Raw genomic sequence first — 25,806 nt, forward strand, 5'->3', positions numbered from 1 at the left:
ATCCTCCAAGCTTGCTGTGATCGTCTGTTGTGCTCTATGTTTCTGACGATCTAGATTTTATGCCTTATCCCTCCCTACTTTCAGCTGCTATTCATGCACATCCCTATATGCACTTCAGGAGAAACAAAGAATGATGGGATGTGACCTTTCATTGTGGGGAGCTTTGTCAGACCTGACAGTGGCCCTTATGCTGAGTTGGAGAGATCATTCTATTTTGGTGGTTTATACTTGAGTTGCTTATTAATAATATTGGCTAATATTGATTCGATTAATACCATGAATACAGAGTATTATAAATATCGATCAATGATAATAAATGTTGATTAATATTAGTAATACTATATTATATTGATTAATAATATCAATTATATATTGATTAATAGTATTGATCAATCGGTATGTAATATGCTATTAACTATAATAATTAATAATACTATATTGATTAGTAATTCTATTGATTAATTATATATTTATAAGCGAAGTAATGTGTATTTCATTTGCATTATGACGTATATTTGTATTGTACTTGTATCAATTGTGGCTCGTGAGAGTTTTTTCACAACCTAGCCACCTTTTCTTCAAGGACCTAATAATAGTATTAGTAAACAGATTTGAAATACTGTATTGTGTAGCCTGTAAATTTGAAACATCAGCTAATTGAATGGTCTCTTTAAATTCCATAAAGCAATGTAATGTCCCCTTTTTGGGACATTAGAAATATTGAAGTGTTATTTTATATAATGTTAAAATTGACTCTAAGACATAGACTCAAAATATTAAAAGGTCAATTTAATGTTATAAAGAGGACAAAAGGTCAAGGAGGAATAAGACAAATTATTAGAGGGAAGTTGAAGAGTTACAAGGGAATAGGATGAAAGCCAGAGGGGAGTTGGAAGAGTCTTAGTTTGTGTATTAAAAAGGGAAAGAGGCTCATTGCTGGGCATGCTTGATTTATGATTCAGTTTAGTTTTGTCTCTTGTGAGAGTTTTCAAAAAGTTTCAGCTTTCAGTTAGTTTGAGGATGTAGCCCCTTGTGCTGGTAGATAGTGGATGCAAAACCATTGTCCCGGGAGACATCAATTCAGGTTTTTCCCATGTGCTTACAAGTTCTAATATTCCAATCTGACTGTTAATTTGTATTTAAGGATTGGATTCGTAGAGCTGGTTATTGTATTGCTGTTGTATAATGCAATAACGTATTTTAAGGAGTTATAAGAGTTTTCTGGTTTTATCTTACTGGTTTGTAAGTCATGGTTATATGCGCGACATTTTGAATATTATTGTGAAATAACGGGTTATATTCTTGTGGAGAACTTTCTAGTTTTATTATAGTATTGTATTCCATTTGCCTATATTTGAGTTTGAATGTTATATTCAAGAAGAAGTTAGTCAAATATCTATTGGGGTTTCTACTGGATTCCATTGGGCCGGAATACATCTGCAATGTTTTAGTTTTGATTATATTGTTAAAAGAGAAATCTAGTAAATATCCGGTTAGGGATATTTCAGTGGTATCGGAGCATCCTGCTATCCTGTGGAGTTAATTCAGAGCTGTGAAAAGAAATTATTCCAGTCCAAATTTCTACCATGAACAAAAGCATAGAAGGTTTCATTAAGGTGTTAATACTCCAAAGTTGGACAATGAGAAGCTTATCTATGACCATGTCTATTATTTTTAAGGCCATATTATTTCAGGCATTGTGAAGGAAATATTGTCGAAATTTTACATGAAAGATTATTTCAAAAATTAGCAAAATGATTACTGTTGAATGATATGAAGTTTATTGTGGGGGACTTTGTATTGTTTGTAATATATGAGTCGAACTTCTGAAGGAAAATATTATTTTGCCTTCTAGCCCCATGGGTGTTGTTTCGTTTTGATATCAAACCACCCAATAATGGGCCCAATCTAATAATTGGTAGTTTGTTGTGGAGTTTGTCTAGCCGTGAAGCACAGTACAAGGGGGAGAACTTTTGTGATTCCAACATTTTCATCTGGGCAACCATGGATGACTTGAATAAAATATTCATTGCAGGCCTTGAATAGAATGCAAAGGATTATAGTCGATAAACAAGTATTAAACGGGAGGCAAGTTGTAGAGTTGTTGAAATATCAGGCATCGCAGACACTCTTATTACAGGTATTACTGATACTGGACTTCAAGCACTTGAGACAGGTCTGCAGAACAACAAATGGTTTAATTTGTGTAGCGGTTAAATAGTCAAGTAATAGAGGCATTTCAGAATGTGACTGAAGCAGCCTGGGAAAGGCATCGGGTGATTAATTGAAGCTTCTCAGAACACTACAAAAACTAAGCAAGTTTAGAAGAGAAACGGAAATAATGGAGTAAATTTGGGAGTTCTTCTGCGGGCACATAGAAGGTACTATGGGAGCTAACTAAAGAAAGATATGAACCTTTGTGGATAAAAGGTGGTGGCCACTACAATTTGGGGTTGTATCTTGAGTATATACCACATATGCGCAAATTTATCAAAGCAATGGAAGTTTAGGAGCAGAATTTGGCATATGCATATTCCACTTGATGTTGGTTAAAAACCATTCGGATTTGTGTTATAGTCCATCCAATCCAAAATAGTGCATAAGGCAAGTGTCTATTTTGGAGAACAAAGCAGTTCATTCTTTGACTCTCTTAGATTGGGAAACGGTTGTTGAGAGCATTAATTTTGAAATACAATTCTATGACAAGGCACGTTAGCGGAAGAACAAGTTTGAACTAAGGGAAGCCAAACGACACTAGTTTTGGAGGAACGTTATCATGGGAGCCTTTGTTGTGGGGTGAAGATAATATTTGAATGTTTGCGGGAGATTCACTGAAGGTATGATTAAATTCCTGCAAAGCAATTGTTGAACTCAAAATTGTTAGAACTTGACAAATATATAAAGAGACGAGTTTGAACCTTGCCGTAAAGTATTGGATGGGAGTGCGAGTTACATATTCTCGAAAAACATCATTGTCCTTGGAGAACTAGTCTAACCTACAGAAGCTCTAATGATTTTTACTGCTGAAGAGTGGTAACTCCATGAGTTAGCGTGGTGTATTGAAGGAAGGTGCATCATTGTTTTTCAGTAACGATAGTGGAGGAATTATTAGTTTACATCGGTTAATTTTGTGATATCGATAAATCTTAAAAAGATAACAAGTGTTTGTTTCTTATGAGTCGGTTTTCAAAAGTGATGACAAAGCACTTGCATGGTTGACAATTTGCATTTCATCTTGGTGAGTTGGACGTAGGAGCTGGTTGAGCATGAGATTTGGTTGTAACAATTAATGATGCATTGTTACGGCCTCCTGTAGCGTGGTGCCATCCTCATCGCTTTGGGTCTTTGCTTTCCCAAGAGGTCTGAATCTTGATGGAGCGAAGTTTAGTGTTTTTATTGTTAGAAAGGTTGCATTGAAGCTGTTGCTTTAGCTATTGAAGAAACACCAGTAGAAGAACACACTTTTCGTTAAGTATTTGCAGAAAGCAAACATTGAGTTGATATTCATGGTTGGATAAAGAAGATTATAGGCAGATATATTACAGAGTTTCAAGCTTCCATGACCAGTCTTGTGCATTGGAGGCATCTGGCAGGTTGAATTGCTGGGTAGAGTTCAGACACAAGAAACAAATAAGTTATATTATATATGTGTGTCTTGTGCTTGTTGTTGGAAGACCTCTTGCCTTCTTGGAGGTTGAGGTTTAATCTTAGCTAGAATAGTTTATTCGGAAGCACTCTAAGATTCATGAGGGTCTTTGTAGTGCATCAAAGAATGCTTCAAGAGTTACCTTTGAAGATGATGCAACTGGTGCAAAAGAAGATGATTTATTGGGTCACGAAGACGATGTAATTGACTAAGAGAAATGATTTCAGTGATATTGAACCCATGTATTACTTATTCGGGTAAAGAAGGAATTGTTGTTGAATTAAATAAGGATATTTCTGAATAACCCATTTAATAATCTCTGGACATATCTTTAGGAGGGATTCTGAAGATTAACAACAGTAGCAAGTTCGAGCAGTGAAGTTGATAATCAACTTGCAAATTGTATAAGCTGAGCAAGGCATTCAACTGATTACTCTTTATATCGAAAAGAAAGATTAACAACAAAACAAGGGAAAGGTCAACACAATGGAATTCTCAATATAATTGACTTGCATTGATCTTCTTGATTGGTTTTTGTTCAAGAGTATTTGGTCTCCAAGCATACTTTAGGATTGCTTACAAACTGTTTGCAAAAATGCCAATGAAGGAAGTTTGAATTCATTATAGAACCAGGGAAGGGACATTTCAGGGATTTTTCAATACCATCTAGCGGCAGATAAAGGGACTGACTCCAACAGGTTAATACGGATTAAAAACTCACATCCTAACGACAATAACAGGTGCATAACAAGTGGGTGATTTAAGACATCGGATGAACTATTTAGAAATCACTGAACTATATAACTTTTCTGAGGAGTATAAACATTGGCCAGAGAGTTTTCCTTCAGATACCTTGGTTGGAACCATTACAGAAATCAGATAAAGTGAAAATGCGAGACTATGAGGCAAAACTAGAAAGGAGAGTAAATCATATTTGGGAAAAGAATGAAGATGCTTCATTAGTCATGTCAAGTGCTCAACAAATTGAAAATCAGAAATGGTATTTCAAAACAGAGGTACTTGTTATGCATGATGAGTACAAAAAACTGCCCCCGAAGATACAAAAAGAATTAGCCTTCTCATGGATTTCCATCCAAAACTCCAAAAGAAGACGGATTTGGCAAAAAAGAAGTATTCTGAATTAGCTCAGGATCTCCTTGCAAAGGACCAGTGCAAAACTATGTATGAAGAATTTTCAGCAGACCAAAATCATCTAAGGACCTTAAAAAAGATCAATCAAACCCCATTGGTTCGCAGCCTTCGGGCGGTCACGCAAAAGAGGTGACATAGAGCGCAAGTCTCTATGTTGGTGATTTGGAGATTAGCTTTGACAAACAGGTGGATGAGGTCGGTTGCACATGAGGTAATAGCAGGTTGGGGTCTTTGTGTGATGAACCATATCTTTCCTACACCCATGATAGGAATTTAGAGGAACAATCCAAGATAACACTACAAGACGACGAGCTGTATTAATACAATAATGAAATACATGCTTTTAAAAACCAAATGAAGGTTAACGAAGAAATGGTTGTGGCAATTTTGGTACATTATGATAGCACTCACAAGATGGTTGATGATCTCTACAAGAGGGCCCTTAGGGAAGTGGAAGGAGATCGTTCTGTTGCTAACTTGCAGGTGGTTAAAAAAAGCCATTGAATCTATGAAATCAAACTACTTACGTTTGCTTTCCGATAGGGATTATGCTCTTAAGGTAGCCGAATTGTATGTCGATCAGTTAAATAATGAAAGGAATGAGATTAAGGAGCTCAATAGGGAGCTTAAGTATGCTTTTGAGACATTGGATGTTACTCAGTTATCTCTTCAGGAAGCGGATAATCAGATCATGATCACAGACCATTTTTGGGAACATGAGGATAAAGGGAGGCAGGAGTTTTTTCAAGAAGTAGTTGAGGAGCTTGATAGCATTCAACAGACTTATGACTTGGACCACTATTCTAAAAGACCAAGTGCCAAAGTTTTAGATCACATTCAGTTCATAGACAACCCAATGTTTGAAGTGAATGCTGATTGGATTTTTGATAATCCTCTTTTTGAAATAAATGACAGCACTCCTTTGGATTGTCATGAAGAGGATGATTCTGATTTCAGAATATGGAAGCTTGGTACGATTCCTAGCAATGAACATGGGTCACAGGATGGAAGTGGTGAATTGACTACTATTGTTCGTCATTGGATTAGTCCTAGTAGGATTCTTGATTTCACACCATATAGGAGTTGGTTGGATTGTATACATCAGCCTTTGGATAGTTTTTGGTGTAGTATTGAGGGGAATTATGTGTTGATCATAGGGAATACTCTTTCAGCTTCATTCTTATTCATAGTACCTATGTATTCGGAGATTCTCCAGATTGAAGATGATAGTATGGTATTTGTTGCGCCCAGGGTGTTATACTCAGTTTTTGAGCGGCTTGTTTATTACATCTACTTAGGTCGGGTTATCTTCATCTACTGGGCTATGCATATGAAATATCCCTAATCGGATATTTGCTGATTTCTTTCTCAGATTAAAATTTAGAGAACACATATGTGAAGTTGCATAGTGAAGTTGGTAATATAAATACTAGAGAACATCACCAATAGTCGTATATCTAGTTAGTTCCTTAAAACCAATATTTAGAACTTAAACCATAGTTAGATGTACTATAAACAATAATAAATAAACAACAAATCTTCCAATAGACATAAACCCGTCTTTTCACAATAATGTTTAGGAATTCAAGCATATAACAATGCGTACAAACCAATAATATTAAAACCGAGCCAACTCTTTAACTTCTTAAAATACGTTATTGTATTATACAACAGCAATACAATAACCAACACTAACTAATCTAATCTTAAATGTAGATTAACAGTCAGATTGGAATACTGAATAAGAATCTATAAGCGCATGTGAAACACTAGAATTGATGTCTCCCCGGACAATGGGTTTGCATCCATTACCTGCTAGCATGAGGGGCAACGTTCTCAACTAGCTGAAAGCTAAAGCTTTTTGAATAACTCTCACAAGAGAGAGAACTGGAAATGAATCATAAACAAGCATATTCAGGAATGAGCCTTTTTCCCCTTTTAATACACATACTAAGACTCTTTGACTCCCTTCCGACTTTCGTCCTATTCCCTTGAGACTCTTCAACTTCTCTGTGGCATTTTGTCTTATTCCTCCTTGACCCTTTGCCCTCTTTACAACATTAAATGGACCTTTTAATAATTTGAGTCTACGTCTCAGAGTCAATTTTAACATTATATAAAATAAGACTTCAATATTTCTAATATTCCAAAAAGGGGACATTGCAAATCTTCCCTCCTTAAAATTGCTTGTCCTCAAGCAATCAATACTAGGATCCCATACAAGTTTGCAGGTAACCCTGTCGTCCAAACTGAAAACAATTCCGGCCACAGTGTGAAGCACGATGTCACTCAGCAATCTATCTCTCAACCAGATCCCTGGATCCCATATAACTCTCTGAAAAAATTCTGCACGTATAAAATGAATATTTCTGATCATCACTGATACCACTAAATCCAACCTCAAATTGAATAAAATCACAAGAAGGTCCTCAACAAGCCAAAAATACATATGATCAACACCTGGTTCCCAAACCCTATTGTCATAACCAGCTGATATGATAAGATAGAAATGTATTAGTGAACTATGCATAACCCAGTAGATGATGACAACCCGACCTAAATAGAAGATGTAATAAGCAAGCCGCTCAAAAACTGAGTGTAACATCTTGGCCACAACAAATACCAAACTGTCATCTTCAATGTGGAGAATCTTCGAGTACATAGGTACTATGAATAAGAATGAAGCTGAAAGAGCATTCCCTATGATCAACACATAATTCTCCTTCATACTTCACCAAAAACTACCCAAAGGCTGATGTATGCAATCCAACCAACTCCTGTATGGTGTGAAATTGGGAATCCTACTAGGACTGATCCAATGATGAACAACCGTAGTCAATTCACCACTTCCATCCTATGACCCATATTCATTGCTAGGAATCGTACCAGGATTCTATATCGTGAAATCAAAATCATCTTCTTCATGATAAACAAAAGGAGAGTCCTCGTTTACCTCAAACTGGGGATTGTCGGAAATCCAATCAGCATCAACTTCAAACACGGGGTTGTCGATAAGCTGAATGAGATCGGTAGCTTCGGTACTTGGTCTTTTAGGACAACTGTCCAAGTCATAAGTTTTTTGAATGCTATCAAGCTCAACAATGACTTCTTTGAAAAACTCTTGCCTCACCTTACCCTCATGTTCCCGAGAGTGTTTCGTGACCCTGATCTGATTTTCTAGTTCTTGAAGAGAAAATTGAGTTTCATCCAATGCCTCTTGGGTAGACTTAAGCTCCCTATTGAGCCCCATAATCCCGTTCTTTTCCTTTTTCAGCTGATCAACATGTACTCCAGCAACTTTAAGAATGTCATCCTTGTCGGAAAGCAAATATACATCATCTGATTTCATAGTTTCAAGAGCTGTTTTGATCATTTGCAAATTAGAAACAAGCCAAATTGCTTCCACTCCCTCTTGAACCCTTTTGTAGAGATCTTCCACCATCTTGTGAGTGTTGTCATAACGTACTAACAAAGCCACAACCACGTCATTACTAACCTTCAACTGATTCTTTAAGGTATGTATTTCATTATCATGTTGATATAACTCAACGTCTTGTAGTGTCATCTTGGATTGTTCCTTTGAATTCCTATCATGGGTGTAGGCAATATATGGTTCGTCACACGATTTCCAATCTGCTATTACTTTGTGTGCAACTGTCCTCATCAGCCTGTTTGTCAACACTAATCTCCAATTCACCAACATAAAAACTTGCACCCTGTGTAACATCCTCTACATGGTCGCTAGAAATGGTAATTGACTATTCTTTTTCAAGAACCTCTATTCACTGATCATGATTTTTTGGAAATTTCTTGTATACATTTTTGCTTTGGATCCTTGCAAGAAGATCCTAAACCAATTCCGAATACTTCCTCTTTGCCATCTCAGTCTTATTTTGCTGCTCTAGATGAAAATCCAAGTAATACCTGGATGGTAAATCATTTTGAATTTGGGTAGGAAGTTCTTTATAGTCTCTATAAGTGCCGAGTATTTCAGCTGTTATATCTGATTCATAATTCTGGGCTAACTACTCATGTGGCTTCACAGTACCTTTCCTGATTTTCCAATCTTGTATTTTTTCCCCTTGGCTAGTTACTACTAGTCTAAGAAATGTTTAGATTCTCTATTGACCGTCTTCGGCTGTAGTTTGGGCAAATAGTTCTCAAGATTTGAGTTTGATACCAATGGAATATCCTCTAGTGGCTCTGCTTGTTATTTAAGTGGACGATTTGCATGGATGTTGGTTATAATTTCAACATCAAAGAATGCTACCGTTCTCATAGATCTGTAATGAAACCACACGATAACTCACAAAATTTGTTGTTTGGTTCTTGATTCGGTTACATTGCCCTGCAAGATTCACTGCTCGTTGTACATGATGGTCAGAAGAACCAATTACTTGACCTCTTGCATATGGGAGCTATAAGTTCTAATCAGCACCTGTGAGCTTTCATGAATCACCTAAGAATATCTAGCTGAAAGTAAATCTGGTCCTGTCACCAATGATAAACATCAACTGAGGTGATGCCAAAGTATCGTCTTGTCATCAAGGACAAATACAAAAGGAGGGTAACACCACTTCCAATCTAATCCCATTAGCTCCTCCTATTCTATGTTATACAGTGGCTATTATCAATTCGGCCCAGTTGTTAAAGACCTGGTGTGTTTGGTTTTTTTCACCTTTAGTCGTTTGGTTCTAACATTGAATTCTTGTACCACAGCTGCCACAACTCGCAAACTGCCTGTGAGTCAATTTCGAGCACCTTCTAGGCTGCAACAGCTCCTGACTTCCCAAGATTCCTGTCTGATGCAGTCTCAATACGAGCAGTAGCTTTTCTCAATAATTTATTCAAACACCTCAAGAATCGCACCCACAAAAACAATGTTGGCTATCACAAACATAATCTGTAATACCCTTAGTCTCTGGAAAACTTATATAATAAACCCAACACAGATGATCCAAATTGCATAATCTGAATATCTGGCAAAACAACCTGACACTTTTAGTTACAGTCTAGAACTGAAAATCAACGTCTTAACTATTATACAGTGTTCAACTGAATTTCCAAAATACTACTGCATCTTAGTCACGGTAACCACTCTAAGGTGAAATCTTCGAGCAATTAGATTGATTTGTGCATTTTCTCAACACAAAGGTCCAATTGGTGAGTTCACACGAATGCGTGCATCATAACCATAACCATTTCTAGAGTTTCCTCGAGCACTTGCTGTATCACCAAGTGTAGTTTGTCTTTACCTAAGATCAGTTTCATAATCCACAAAAATGACACCCTTCTCTGAATGTACATGTCTCACATTTTTCCAAGCTCTCATAACACAACTCAGCTGCTCACAATTTCAAATATCTATGCCAGACATTTATTAAACAAAAATTAGTGTGCTTGATAGGGCCCGATAATTTCATGAAATATGCCTCGCTCATGGAAATCTGAAGTTGCCTGAATATTAATTATCATGCTTCTAGGACTTTATCTTTGCTTGCACCGTTTAACATAAATCAAGACCTCCCAACATCTAAGCTATAGTCTTAATAAAATAAGTTGCTAGCTGCTACGCCCGTTCTTTGTCCAATTGACCAAATTCTTATTCGGTGCTAGGTGTCGTTCCCGCTTTCTATTATATTGTAATGCCTAGACAAAGTCGCACAAGGAAGAAACAAAAAGACAAAATTCTCTTTCTATTTTCTTAAACATAGTTTGACGACTTTCCTCCTATTGGCATGTACTCCTTTGAATTTGGAAATGAAGATTATTATTGCTCCTGAGCATTACATACCTTTCCAGATTCAAATGGTGCTGATACCACTCTTCCTATCTTCACCACTTCGACCACGGTTTTGTTATCTTTACTTACACGCAAACTCAGCCGGCTCAAGAAATACTGCACAATTACAATCTTTTGGAATACTTCAAATACGATGACGTTGTTCACAATTTTCTAAGTTTCAGACCTGGTCGTTCCCATAGTGAGGAATGTTACAACCATTCAACCCTCTTTGATAAGTGAACTTAAGTCATTAATGACTCCCACTCGTGAATGCAAAAAAAAAAACTTAAATGAGTTCCCGATGTAGTTCTGAATTTTTCTTACAACCATCAAGCCATTTCTGCGCCTATTTGAAGATGTTTTGTGCAGGGGTGCTTCCAATGCTTGCTGGATTGTCACCGCCAAATTAACTAATGGATTTTGTGCTGCCCCTAGGCCCCTTATATTTGAAATGTTTGAACTATGCCATTAGCACCTATATCTTTCGACTCGGTAAAGCGTTCATTAAATTGTTGTCATTCACATGCGACAATAAGTTGCCTCTTTCCTTATTCATCGAATAGAGAATGGAAGATGGCGAATCTAGACCTTGAGTTGTATCTGTAATGACCGAGTTACTGCTCGCTGTGCTGAACAAAATTGTTTGACAATTTTCTCGCCCGCTTCAGGTATAAAGTTGATATGATGCAGAGGTTACCGTGTCTGCCAGCTCCAGCAAACGGTACCCAAAATTTTAGCTTTCGTCTTGAATTGATTATTTTATACACTACTTAGAGAAGACCCCATTTAAACCTCCCAATGAAATATTCAATGTTATACAAGTACCCAGGTAAAGGGAAAACTTTCAGAATATTTACTTCCTCCATTTGAAAAAAATAGCCAAAGACTCCTCAGATTTTGTACTAGCTCCAATGAACCTCTGATTATGCCCACTGCAATTTAATTTTTCAAATGCAAATACTCAATTTTTTCATAAAACCTAATTCCCCATATGTTCCACAGGCTGGCAGAAAAACCAACTCTGATACCACTGAAATATCCCTAACCGAATATTTGCTGATTTCTTTCCCAGATTAAAATTCAAAGAACACATGTGAAGTTGCATAGTGAAGCTGGTAATATAAATACTAGAGAACATCCCCAGTAGTTGTATACCCAGTTATTTCCTTAAAGCCAATATTTAGAACTTAAACCATAGGCAGATGTACTTATGAACAGTAATAGATAAACAACAGATCTTCCAATAGATATAAACTCGTCTTTTCACAATAATGTTTAGGAATTCAAGCATATAACAATGCGTACAATCCAATAATATTAAAACCTAGCCAACTCTTTAACTTCTTAAAATATTTTATTGCATTATACAACAACAATACAATAACCAACACTAACAAATCCAATCTTAAATATAGATTAACAGTCAAATTGGAATACTAGAATAAGAACTTGTAAGTGCATGTGAAACACCTAAATTGATGTCTCCTCGGACAATGGGTTTGCGTCCATTGTCTGCCAACATGAGGGGCTCGTCCTCAACTAGATGAAAGATGAAGCTTTCTGAATAACTCTCACAATAGAGAAAACTGGAAATGAATCATAAACAAGCATATTCAGGAATGAGCCTCTTTCCCCTTTAATACACAAACTAAGACTCTTCGACTCCCTTCCGGCTTTCGTCCTATTCCCTTGAGACTCTTCAACTTTCCTCTAGCATTTTGTCTTATTCCTCCTTGACCTTTTGTCCTCATTACAACATTAAATGGACCTTTTAATAATTTGAGTCTACGTCTTAGTGTCAATTTTAACATTATATAAAATAAGACTTCAATATTTTTGATGTCCCAAAAAGGGGACATTACAACATAGTTTATCGATACATTTTTATCTTATCATATCGGCTGGTTATGACAATAGGGTTTGGGATCCAGGTGTTGACCATATGTATTTTTGGCTTGTTGAGGACCTTGTGATGCTATTCAGTTTGAGGTTGGATTCAGTAGTATCAATGATGATTAGAGTTGTTCAGTTTATAGGTGCAGAGTTTTTTCAAAGAGTTATATGGGATCCAGGGATTCGGTTGAGAGACTACAGGGCTACCTGCAGACTCGTATGGGATCCTGGTACTAATTGCTTGAGGACAAGCAATTTTAAGGAGGGGAGATTTGTAATGTCCGCTTTTTGGGACATTAGAAATATTGAAGTCTTATTTTATATAATGTTAAAATTGACTCTGAGACATAGACTCAAAATATTAAAAGGTCAATTTAATGTTATAAAGAGGACAAAAGGTCAAGGAGGAATAAGACGAATTATTAGAGGGAAGTTGAAGAGTCACAAGGGAATAGGATGAAAGCCATAGGGGAGTCGAAAAGTGTTAGTTTGTGTATTAAAAGGGGAAAGAAGCTCATTGCTGGGCATGCTTGATTTATGATTCAGTTCAATTTTCTCTCTTGTGAGAGTTTTCAGAAAGCTTCAGGTTTCAGCTAGTTTGAGGACGTAGCCCCTCGTGCTGGCAGATAGTGGACAAAAACCCATTGTCCTAAGAGACATCAGTTCAGGTGTTTCACATGCAATTACAGGTTCTGATTTTAGTATTCCAATCGAACTGTTATTCTGTATTTAAGAATTGGATTCATAGTGCTGGTTATTTTATTGCAGTTGTATAATGCAATAACGTATTTTAAGGAGTTATAAGAGTTTGTTGGTTTTATCTTACTAGTTTGTAACTCATGGTTATATGTTCGACATTTTGAATGTTATTGTGAAATAATGGGTTATATTCTTGAGGAGAATTTTTTGGTTTTATTATAGTATTGTACTCCATTTTCCTATATCTAAGTTTGAATGTTATATTCAAGAAGAATTTAGTCAAAATCTATTGGGGTTTCTACTAGATTCCATTGGGCATAAATACATCTGCAATGTTTTAGTTCTGATTATATTGTTAAAAGAGAAATCTAGTAAATATCCAGTTGGGGATATTTCAAGCAACAAAAGATGTTAAAAGACTGTTGATTCTGGTCACCTATGGATAACTTCATATTGGGCTCTGCTCGATGAGTGCTTGAATAGTGTGCTGTGGGCTCTCTGAAGTGTTCTAGCTTAACCAGTTCATTTGTTTCATTTGAACAAAAAGTGACAGTATGGTGTTCACAATGATTTTGTCAATGCCTGAGAAGAGTAAGACACTACTAGCAACAGATTTTCTAACAATTTCCATTTGAAGTCGAACAATCTAAGAATTATTGAATTCACTCTGCTCGGTCACCATCAGAGCCAAGTTGCATGACATGGGTTTAAGAAAATGAGCAACACAGGCTTTAGTTAAGAAAGCACAAAATTTTGGAGAAACAATTTGACTGTGAATTGTGTCTGCTTTCTAAGAAAGACAAATTTCTCCAGAGTCATGTTATAGGATGAATTTAACCTGAAGATAAGCTGCATCTGTGGTATAGTAGATATTAGTGAAGATCTCAAACCAAGCTCAATTCAATATTCAGATTCTCAGAATACAGAACCTCTCGTTTGGAAGTGGTTCCTGAGATAGATATTAAACATGCTATTTGACACCAGGAATTGCTAAATCTGAACTAACTAACCAGACTTTATAATTTTAACTTGTTGATAGTGACTTAAAGCATTGCGGCTATTTATTGCTTATTGCTTAGTTTTAATATTTGTCACACCTTACATTTGATCTAATCTAGGAAAATATTTAATGACTGAAAAACATGTAAGCAGTCATATTCGATGATCTGTATCTTAATTTTTCCTTTTGATTGGGTTTGTGAATATGTTTTCTGTGACATGATCTCTGTTTTAGGTAGTCCAAAATATGTATTTATAACATTAGGCCCTACTTATATACATGGAATATTACTATGTAATTTAGTGGAATCATCTATGCTGCTTATATTGTTCTGAATTTTTATTTTTTAAAACTGACATTTCCTCTGTATGTTTTTCAGAAACATTTGTGTCGTGGTCTGCAACTTTATAATGACTTGCTGCACACCTTTTACCTTCTACGTATATGTGACTACAAAGAAGCACAAAAGCATGTCACTGCCTTAGATGCCGCTTTGCAATATGATATGCAAGAGACAGAACGATTCAAGGAATTAAGTAAAGAACTTAAAAGTGTAGAGAATACACTTTCTAGATCCAGTTTGCAGGAAAAGAAAAGGTCAGAACTTTCTGAGAAGCAAAAAAAACTGCAGGAGGAGTTGCGTGAGGTGCAGAAGTCAAAAATGGACCACAATGGCCAATTTGCAGAACCGTCTAGTTTTGGGAATCCTAGATCAATTTGGAAAGAAAAACTGGAATTAGGACCTCCTCCGCTAAATGGAGAGTGGTTACCAAAGAGTGCAGTTTACGTATTAGTTGACCTTATGGCAGTTTTATATATGCGGCCTAAGGGAACATTTAAAGAATGTATAAAGAGAATTGAATCAGGAATGTCATGCATTGAAGGTCGAAAAATGTCACACTTTTATGTTAATTTTTTGTTTTGTTTTGTGTTATTAATTTCTATGAACATGTCGGCTGACTTTGATTTCTCTGGTCAAGTACAGAGGAGCTAGAAAAGCTTGGAATAAGTGGGAATGTGAAAGGTGAGTTAATTTGAATTGCTTGTTTTCTTACTTGTTGGTAGAGGAGCGGGTTCTAAATCTGAAGCTACAAAGTCCAAATGTAATCAATTATGGAAGTTTAGAGAAAATTTCTTAAAATGTATTCATTAGTAAGGTCCTGTTTTGCATTATTTTACTTTATACCTTCATTCACTTTTCATGGAAGTACATTAACATTCTTGTAGACTGCAGGCTTCTTGCATATGTGCTGATACAAAGGGGTTGTATACATTTGTTAAGAACTAGGATAGTTCACATGTCGTTTCTGTTCATTATAGATGCTTTTGTTTTTGTTTCCAATTTTTTCTCAAGCAAAAGTTGTTGAAGCTTTATAACCTAATACATTATGACACAATTCATGGTTGATACTTTTGATTAAAGGAATAATGACTAATTTTGTCATATTATTGGTTTTAACAGAGGTGGATTTGCAGCATTGGGCAATTTGGATGGCAGGTGTTTATCTAATGCTTCTTGTGCAGCTTCTGGAAAACAGGGTTATTATAGATTTGACAAGGACAGAATTCACAGAAGCACAGGAGGTCAGCAACTTGTTTTCTCAGATATGGCATAACTTAGGCTAGTCTACTTTGGGTAGTCCTACTAGCTACCAATATTTTATTCATAGATGATCTCTATATAAATAGGATAAAGAGATTCTCATAGATGCTCTGGATCCCTGTTTCAGGATTATAGTAGACATATTTGGAAAATTTGTTAAGAGTTAATTTATGCTACAACTTGTTGAGTTTTCTGCATTCTCATGCTGTTTCTTAAAGATTAAATGCTGACATTAGTATGTGTGATAGGTTATTATAATGATGTTAATACTTTATTCCTGTGAAATTTTTTGGTGGAATTCAAAATACAATAATTATTAACTATATGGTAAGAAAGAGTAACAAGACAGAAAACATCTTGATATCTTCTAAAGCAGATTCTTACAGTTTGAAGGTTTTCTTTGTTTTGGTAAATAATTGAATGAATTAAATGAATGATCAAAGGATCATTTATATGTGTACAAAGATGACGTTTCTATAAAGAAACAATTGTAAATTTGGAAGTATCTAATATTTATGTAAGTTACAATATTAACCATTTAGAAGAAATAATGAAGGTATTATTCTAATACTCTCCCTTAATGGTCACCACCAATCTATCAACTATAAGAAGTTGCCACCCGAATTTTACAAAATTGCCCCAGGCTTAGAGACTTGGTGAGAATATCTCAACATACAAATGAACTATTTGTCTTCAAACAATCGTCTAATGAAATGACAATGAAGGTCAAAATCCTTGGTTATCTTGTGGAAGACCGGATTCATGGCTCGTTTGATGAACCCTTGATTGTCATAGTAAAGGGGAGTTGGATCTGCTTGAGACATCTGCATGTCTGCAAGTGTCCTTTGAAGTCAAACTGCTTCACAAGTTGCCTTAACTGTTCCTCAATACTCAGATGTTGTTGAGGAAAGAGCCACTGCTCACTGATTCTTATTAGTCCATGAGATTGCATCAGATCCAGGCTAAAAACATACCAATTGTGACCTTTAGGCTTGTCACCATCTCCCCATTGCTAACAAGGACCCCTCTTTCGCTTGTAGTTGCTAGGTTTCAACAGCTGAGGTGGCAGTTCAAAGATCAAAAGGGTTGAGGAGTGGTTGAGTAACCAAGTTGTTGGGTTATGAGTAAAAGTTGAAGCAGTACAAATTAATTCTTCTGGGTCAAGTTGCAATGGGTTGCAAGAAAAATCATGTGCATTAATATTTTGGCTAGTCAAATAGTCCAGAATACATTATTACGACATATTTTATGCATAGGGGCTATAATTCTTTATAAAAATTGGTTATCCATACTTAAAATGTGGAAAATCCTAGTGAAAAATAATGTTTTCTTATAAAATGCATAAAATCAAGGTTGAAATAGAATTTCCCCTTGAAGAATCATGAAAATCAAGATGGAGGTAAATTTTCCCCAATTGAAGAGATATCTACAATGAAAAACTAAGTTTTTGATTGATTTGTCTAGATGATCATCAAATTTGCCCTTTTGGCTATTAAGAAGAACGAGCAAAGTAAGAGTCCAGACTCAAATTGATTTTCCTGTGGGGCTTTATACTTAGAAAAGTTTGAAGAGTTTACATTGTCCAAATGGGTATGGATTTTCTCCTTAAAGAAGAATGGGCAAAGTAAGAGTCTAGATGCAGATTGATTTTCTCGTGGGGCTTTGTTTGTAGAAAAGTTTGAAGAGTTTACATCGTCCAAATGGGTATGGGTTTTCCCCTTTGTTCCAATGAAGATGATTTTTCCTTTCCAACACTAGGAATATTTTCAAGCTTCAAAGTCAAGAAAGTCTAGATGAACATAGAATTTCCCCTTTGTCAAAATGGAGGTCAATTTTCCCCAAGAAGGCTATTAAGGATGGATGAAAAATGCTAAGTATGGAGGTTATTACTATCCCTATAGAGGTTGATTTTCCCCTTATGGATAAGTAAAAGTGAAACATGTTGGAGTCCAGATGGGATTCAAATTTATCCTTTGTGTGCAAGTCAAGGCAAAAAGTTTCAAAGTACAGGATTATAATAATCCTTATAGGGATCGATTATCCCTTATGGATACAAAATTTAATTACTGTGGAATTCGGGTGAAGATTAAATCTCTCCTTTTCGTGATGGTACTTAATTAACGTAGAAAATAAAACAACTAGCCTATAATCCTTATAGATGTTGAATTTCCTTAATGAAAAAGAAAAAATTATTAAAATGAAAAGGAAATAAATTAAATACATGTATGAGTTTCAAGGTAGGAATTCTTAATCTCACCATGGTTGTGTAAGTGAAACATCAACCCAAAATTCCTTTAAAAGAGACTCCTACAACAAGTATAATGCAAAGAGGAAATCGAGTTGAATTTGGAGTAAAAATAATAGGAGGGAGAAGTGGCCAAGTCTAAAGTATGCTACAACCACCTTTGAATCAATTGGCAAGAGGAAAGAGGGTTTGAAATTTCAAAAGGCCATCCATGAAAATTGTGATCAGCAATAGATATAATGTCCCCTTTATGATGACCACAATAGTTGATGGATTTCGCCTATTACTGGGTCCTTTTAAGCTAATATTGAGGACCTTCTTGAGGGCTATGGCTCCATTTGGTGGGACTTACTATTTATATTAAGTCAAAGGATGGTTATGATGAGCTAAGATGAGTTAGAGGAGTTGAATGATACACTCAATATTTATTTTTGGCTTTTGGTTTTGACTCCATGAATCTTGGAGGGAGCGCCTATTTTTAGTAAGTTAGACAGGCTCATTATGTTAAGAAGTAAAGTTCACACACAATGGGGGGGGGGGGGTTATGGGTGTGAATTAGTTGTGAGAAACTAAACTTAAATCGAAACTTATAAATTGTAACAATGATGCACAACAAGAGAAAATCATGCACCATAATACATTAATTTGTTGACTAGGGAAAACTCTGGTGGGGATGGCACCCACAAGATAGTGCACTAATAAATGTTCCTTGTGAAAGGATGTGATTTTGTTATGAGCCAAATACAATGCATCAACAAGAGAAAATCATGCACCATAATACATTGATTTGTTGACTAGGGAAAACCCTGGTGGGGATGGCAGCCACAAGATAGTGCACTAATAAATGTTCCTTGTGAAAGGATGTGACTTTGTTATGAGCCAAATACAATGCATTTAGTATGAGAATCCTTGTTAGAGGACAAATCCCTATTAGGAGACCTTGAACCCTTGTTAGAAAGTTTTAACCCTGATAAAGGTTAATAAAGAAACAGGTAGGCCCACTGAATGTTCCAACAATAGTGAAGATCAAACTTCAGGATAACAAATCAAGTGAATTGGCCAATTTGCAGCTAACTTGTCAAAACAATTCCTTTGAAGCCCAACACAATTAATCAAACTAATCTCTACTATTTTTTGATCATCTAGCCTTCAAGCTTGCATCAATTGATCACATACATACATACACAATGTACATGATGATTAACAACCAAGGAAAACTACTTTCCTTTATACCCTCACCAATAATTATTTAGGTCGGCCTGTTAAGGCTTTCCTAATGTACATTTAATTACTTAGGACCACTCTAAGGCATACACGCCTTCAATAAGCATTTTAACAATTATTACATTAAGGTTCCCACTCGTTACAATACAATTATTACATTTTACAATAATATACATGTTTCCTCAACCTAGCTGGCTGCCAGTAGAACATCCTCATCAAAGTACCTACATTGGTTTAAGCCAATCTGTAACCACAAATGTATCAAGTGCCAAGAAACACTGTTAGGCAGAAATCAAATCATAAGAGCTGTATGAGTAGCTTTGCTCATTGTGACCACTCCCCTTAACGAGTAGGACCAAGCATCATGTCCAGATGAATGAAAAGTGCTATGAATATATCTACTATTTTCTCTTTTGTATTTACTCTAATCTGATTTCCTTCTCTGCAACCTTTTCTCTCAAAATGATACTTGATTGCAATGTGTTTAGTCTTTGAATGTAAAACAAGGTTCTTAGACATGCTAACTATACTTGTGTTATCACAATGTGTAATAGTACTTTTAGAAAAAGTGATGCCAATATCCTTCAACATTTGCTTCATCCACATTGTCTAATTACAATTGTTAGCTGCTTCAACATATTCTACCTTTGCTGTAAGCTGAGAAATACAATCTTGCTTCTTACTTAACCAAGATACTAACCTTCTACTAAGAAAGAATGCTCCTCCACTTGTGCTCTTTCTATCATCAACATTTCTTGCTCAATCAACATCAGTATATGCATACAATGTCAAATAATTAGATCTGTCATAACATAAACCAAAATTCATAGTTCCTTTCAAATATCTGAAAATTCTTTTTACTGCTGGAAAGTGTGTATCTTTAGGATTTGGTTGAAATCTTGCTACAATACCAATTGCACTAGCAATGTCTAGTCTTTTATGAGTAGAATATTGTAAGCCATTAATCATAGATTTGTATCTTGTTTGCATAGTAGTAGGTGAATCATATTTATTAGATAATTTGTATCGAGCTACCATTGGTATTCCAACAAGTTTGCAATTTTCCATACCAAATCTCTATTACGAAGTAATTGGTGAAATACTTGCTTGTTATTAACAGAGACCGAGAGGCCTATATATACAAAAGATTAAAGCGATATTTCCTTAGTAAACGATCATAGAGAATAGAAATACTCTATTTTAGCTATTTAAAGCTAAAAAAGCTAACGGATAACTACAACTAAATATTACAAATAGATTACCATTTACTAATAATAGACATTTATCTATTATTGTAATACCCTCTCGTAATGGCTAATCTAAATACAACACCAAGCTGTCCTCTGAATTTGATGAACTTATCAAGACCAAGAGGCTTGGTGAGAATGTCTGTAGTCTGATCTGTGGTAAGAACACACTCCAAATCTATTGTCCCATCTTCAACCAGCTGTCGTATGTAGTGACAGTGAACATCCACATGCTTGGTTCGTTCATGGAAGACTAGATTTTGGGCTAACGTGATAATGCCTTCGTTATCAACAAACAAAGTAGTCGGTCATGCTGGTGACATCTACATATCCCCAAGCATCCGACGAAGCCAAACAACTTCACATCCTGCCATAACAGTACCTTTGTATTCAACATCTATAGAGGAGAGAGAAATGACTTGTTGCTTCTTACTTGTCCATGTGAGGACACCTGATCCCAAATTAAACACATCCAGAAGTTGACATTTTATTGTCAACAGAGCTTACCCAATCTGAATTTGTGAACCCACAGAGTCTAGGAGTAAAAGTTCGAGAGTAAAGAAGTCCATACTTTGAAGTGCCCTTCACATAACGAAGCACATGCTTTTTTGCCATCCAATGATCAACCTTAGAGCTGTCATAAAGCGTGAGATGTAGCTGACTGCAAAGCTGATGTTAGGCCTAGTAGCAGATAGGTAGATAAGGCTCCCTACTAGTTGCCTGTATATAGCATCATCAAAGGGAGGATAATCAAACTTGGCTGATAACTTGAGACTTTTTTCCATTGGTGTAGATGCAAGCTTGCAATTTTGCATACTAAATTTGTCTAACAAAGCTCTAGCATATTTGGATTGAGAGATGAATATAGTAGAAGATTGTTGCCAAACCTCAACTTGTAGGCAATAATGCATGAGCCCAAGGTCAGTTATATCAAAAGATTGGCATAAATTTTGTTTGATTCCTTGATGATAAAATCATCGACATAAATAACCAGAAGGATGATGTCACTGTCAAGAATCTTAATGTACAAATTTGCGTTTGAAGAGCTCCTCTTGAAGCCTTAATCACTGAGGTACTTATCAAATTTTATGTAGCATGCTTGAGGGGCCTGTTTTAAGCCATAGTGAGCTTTTACCAATCTGAGAACCTGATGGTCTTTACGAGCGACCTTGAAATCGAGAGGCTACGTTATGTAGACCTCTTCATGGAGATCACCATTCAGGAAAGCAGTCTTGACGTCCATCTTATGGACCTTCCAGCCAAACTATGCTGCCATGTCTAGGACAGATCTGTTGTGCTCATCTTTACAGTAGGAGCAAAGGTCTCCTCATAATCAATATGCTAACACTAAGAAAAGCCTTTGGCAACTAAACGAGCTTTGTACTTATCCAAAGTACCATCAAATTTGTATTTGATTTTGTAAACCCATTTGTAAGCAATGGGTTTCTTCCCTGGTGGAAGATCAGAAAGGACCCAGGTGTTATTCTTCAATAGGCTTTGGTGTTCAGATGTCATGGTTAGTTCCCACTTTGGAGTTCCTTTAGCCTCGAAATATGTTTGAGGTTCAAACACACTGTGAATGTTGGGCATGAGATCAAAGTTAACAGACTCTATAGGTTAGCTTTTTTTTCGAGTAGTTCTCCCATCAATGAGCTCATCATCACAAAGAGCAACAAGTGTCTTCGCCCACCACTTAGGCAGGAGAGGAGAATGACCAACATTAGTATCAGGAGATGCTTGGTGATCATGTTTCTCATAAGAAGAATTTCGATTAAACTCAGGTGAAGCATCTACAAATCAAGGTGATCCTGTAGGAGAAGCTCAAGGTATCTGTACAGGGATCACTAGTGTAACTGGAGCTATAGGAGCTCTCCCATCAGGTGGACTTAATGGAAGCCTAACTCCCAAATCACGTGCCTACATAGGCTGGTCTACTGGATCAGGAATAGGAGAAACATGCATGAATGGTCCTCGTTGCTCATCAAAGACTACATGAGATGGTCTTAGTGTCAATCAAGCGGTAGAATTTTTGAAGACTACTGTATTCAGCTAGCATGAGTATCTGACTCTTGGCATCCAACTTGGTACATGACGCATTAGGGATCCAAACAAAAGCAAGGGAGCCAAAAACCTTCAAGTGATTGATTCTGGGCTTGAGATTTGACCGGTCTCTTCCGGAGTTTTACCTTTGACCGCCACTGTGGGTGACCATTTCAAAAGATAAATTGAAGTGTTGACTACTTCTGCCCAGAACTTTTTCGGAACATGTCTGTGTTTGAGCATGGATCGGGCCATCTCGATGATTGGTTTGTTTTGACGTTGAACTACACTATTCTGTTGTGGTGTGTGGGCTGTGGTTAGCTAGTGTTTGATGCCATCAGTATCGAAGAAGCTAGAGAAATCATTGGAACAAAATTTCCCCCTACTGTTTGATCTCAGAGTAATAATAGATTTCCTAGACTCTTTCAACAAAAGGTTTAAACTTTTGAAATATAGGAAATGCATCTGATTTCCTTTTAAGGAAATACACCCACATTTTTCTATTGAAATCATCAACAAACAACAGAAAATACCTTGACCCAAGAATAGGAGTGGCCAAAAGGCTGTAGATATCGACATGAACAAGTTGAAGTACCTGAGAAGCTCACCATGAATCACCATTGGTGAAAGGTGCGTGATGTTGCTTCCCAGCTTGACATGCATCACAAACTCCAAGTTATTGAGCTTGAATCTCTGGCAATTGAAGGACAAGCTCTTCCGAGCAACTTGTGAGGGATAATGCACATTTAAGTGCCCATATCTCTGATGCCAAAGTGTGCTAACAGAAGATCGCCGAGCAACCATAGCTAAGTCCCGAGAATCACCAAAATTAGTAAGTCGGAAAAGACCATGATCCTTAAGACCCACTGTAACAATAGACTGAGTTGCCTTATCAGCGATGGTACACTGATGTGAATTGAAGGTGACATCCAACTATGGAGAATGTCGTAGCAACAGACTGACTAAGAGTAGATTTAGTTCCATCCCTGGAATGTAGTACACATTGTGGAAAATGAGATTCCTCCCAACAGACTTTATTTGAATATTGTCTTTGACGACAATAGTGTACTCTTTTCCACCCCAAAAAATTACAGAATTTGTGTAAGGCTGGTAGTCAGTGAACCAGTCTCTACGGTGGGTGCAGTGATGAGAGGCACCTGAATCAATGTACCAGGCAGATGACTTCACATGATCTACAAGTCTTTTAGCCTTGAAGTTGTAAAAGGCATATTCTATTTGCTCAGTGTGCTCTGTATTATTCGCTTTGGGATGTGAACTTGATTGCTTAGATTGTGCAGCTAATCGTTTCCAATATTCAACCTTCATGTGTCCAAACTTGTGGCAATAGTTGCATTGAATGTTCTTCCAAGAGCTGTCTGAAGCTGGAGCAGAAGACTTCTACTGGAACTTGCCTTTATGCTTCTGAAAGGATTTAGCAGCAAAGGCTTGTTCTGTGGAGGTGGAGGTGGAGTTGCTATCGAACTGTTGTTTTCACCGATCTTGCTGAAGCAGAAGTGTGCAAAGATTAGTGAACTTCAGATCAACACCAAAAAATGTGATGTTGAGAGTTTCGATAAAATGCTCGTAGGACTTTGGTAAACTCCGAAGAGCAATAACCACACTGTCCTCTTGTGACTGATGACAAGCAACTGATTATGGATTTCCTGAATTTTATTTAGGTGAGCATGGAGCAAGGTTCTCTCAACCATGATAATAGAAAACAAAGTGTTCTTGAAGAAAAACTCTGCTTTTGTTAGAAGTCTGATTAGCTACAGATAATTTGAGAAGCATAAATGCCTCTCGATTATTCAGAGCCCATGTATCTTGATTAGTACTAGGGGCAGTTGGACATTGTGTAGCTCCTAGAACAATTTGATCAGTATTCTAATATTCAAAAATTGTTATGATCCACTGTTTCCAAGTGCCATAATTTTGACCTTTGAGTTTTGAGTTGTTCTCGAGTAGAATGTTTGTCAAAGATGCCATGACACATTTTTCAACAAAAAATGTGAAAATCTGTGAAGGCATGTTCTTCGAGGCAAAAAATGGAAGACTTAGAAAATTTGAAGGATGACGTAGAAGAGAGCTCGAAGAACCTAGAAAGAATATGTTGTCGGTTTCTGGATCTGCTGGCTCGAAAATTGAGGTACTCGAAAAAAAGGATGACAACCCAGTTGAGCTCTTGAAAAATCCACAAAGTGTAATTTGTTTTGATTCTGGTACAAAAATTTAGGGTTTTGAGCAAAATGACCTTGGCTGCAAGAAATCCAAAAAGAATGGCATATTTGCAGAAAAATGCATTGATTGGGCGCAGATTTGATGCTAGCAAAAAAATCACTAGAAGATGAATGGCAGTTGCAGAAAATCCTTAGCTAGAACCTAGAGATTTTGAAGAATTTCTCAAAAAAATGAAACCCTAAACGAGCTTCAGAGAAAAATCTTAGAAATAATTTCGAAAATGCTTAGCAAATAATTTCAAAAGAAATTATAATTTTTTCAAAAAAATTGAAGTATTGGCTTTGATACCATATTACAAAGTAATTAGTAAAATACTTGCTTATTATTAACAGAGACCAAGACGTCTATATATACAAAAGAATAGGGCGATGTTCCTTAGGAAATGATTATAAAGAATAAAAATATTCTATTTTAATTAAAAGAAAGCTAAAAAAGCTAACAAATAACTACAACTAACTAAATATTAGAAACATTCTAATATTTACAATAGATTACAAATAGATTATCATTAACTAATAATAGATGTTTATCTATTATCGTAATAATCTCACCAATAACTCTTTCAGATACTTAGTCTAAGATATAAAAATCCTATCTTTAGTTTGTGTTTTCTGCAATCTTAGAAAGCATTTCATTGCACCAATCATGGACATTTCAAATTCATCTTTCATTTCATTAGAAAACTTTTTACTTGCGTCATCATTACCACGAAAAATGATATCATCAACAAACAATTCAATAATTAATATGCCATCAAAATTACTTCTCAAATACATGTTACCACTCCGTATGTATTTCCTTTCTTAAAACCCAAACTTAATAAATATTTATCTAGTTTAGCATACTAGGCTCTAGGTTCTTTCTTCAATCTGTACAATGCCTTCTTTAGCTTGCATATCATGTCTTTTCCTACAGTCGGTGGAAATCCATCCGGTTGTTCAATGTAGACCTCTCCTTCAAGTTCACCATTTGAGGAAGTTGACTTGACATCCATTTGATACACTTTGAAATTCTTGTTAGATGCATAAGCGAGA

General features: G+C 36.2%; 1 protein-coding gene across 2 annotated transcripts in view; it reads left to right on the forward strand.

Annotated features, from left to right (window-relative positions):
* Positions 1 to 25,806, forward strand: part of LOC149539429 (Tetratricopeptide repeat (TPR)-like superfamily protein) — a 174,447-nt gene that overhangs the window by 100,095 nt on the left and 48,546 nt on the right. For both annotated transcript variants that reach the window (XM_089800663.1, XM_089800664.1), the window contains exons 6-8: positions 14,555 to 15,059; positions 15,161 to 15,199; positions 15,638 to 15,759. In XM_089800663.1, coding sequence (XP_089656789.1) covers positions 14,555 to 15,059; positions 15,161 to 15,199; positions 15,638 to 15,759 — 666 coding nt within the window. The remainder of the gene's footprint in view (positions 1 to 14,554; positions 15,060 to 15,160; positions 15,200 to 15,637; positions 15,760 to 25,806) is intronic.

Source organism: Cupressus sempervirens, chromosome 9 (genome assembly GCF_028749045.1).
Source record: "Cupressus sempervirens isolate cs-2001-9-10 chromosome 9, ASM2874904v1, whole genome shotgun sequence".
In the NCBI taxonomy this organism is placed as follows: domain Eukaryota; kingdom Viridiplantae; phylum Streptophyta; class Pinopsida; order Cupressales; family Cupressaceae; genus Cupressus; species Cupressus sempervirens.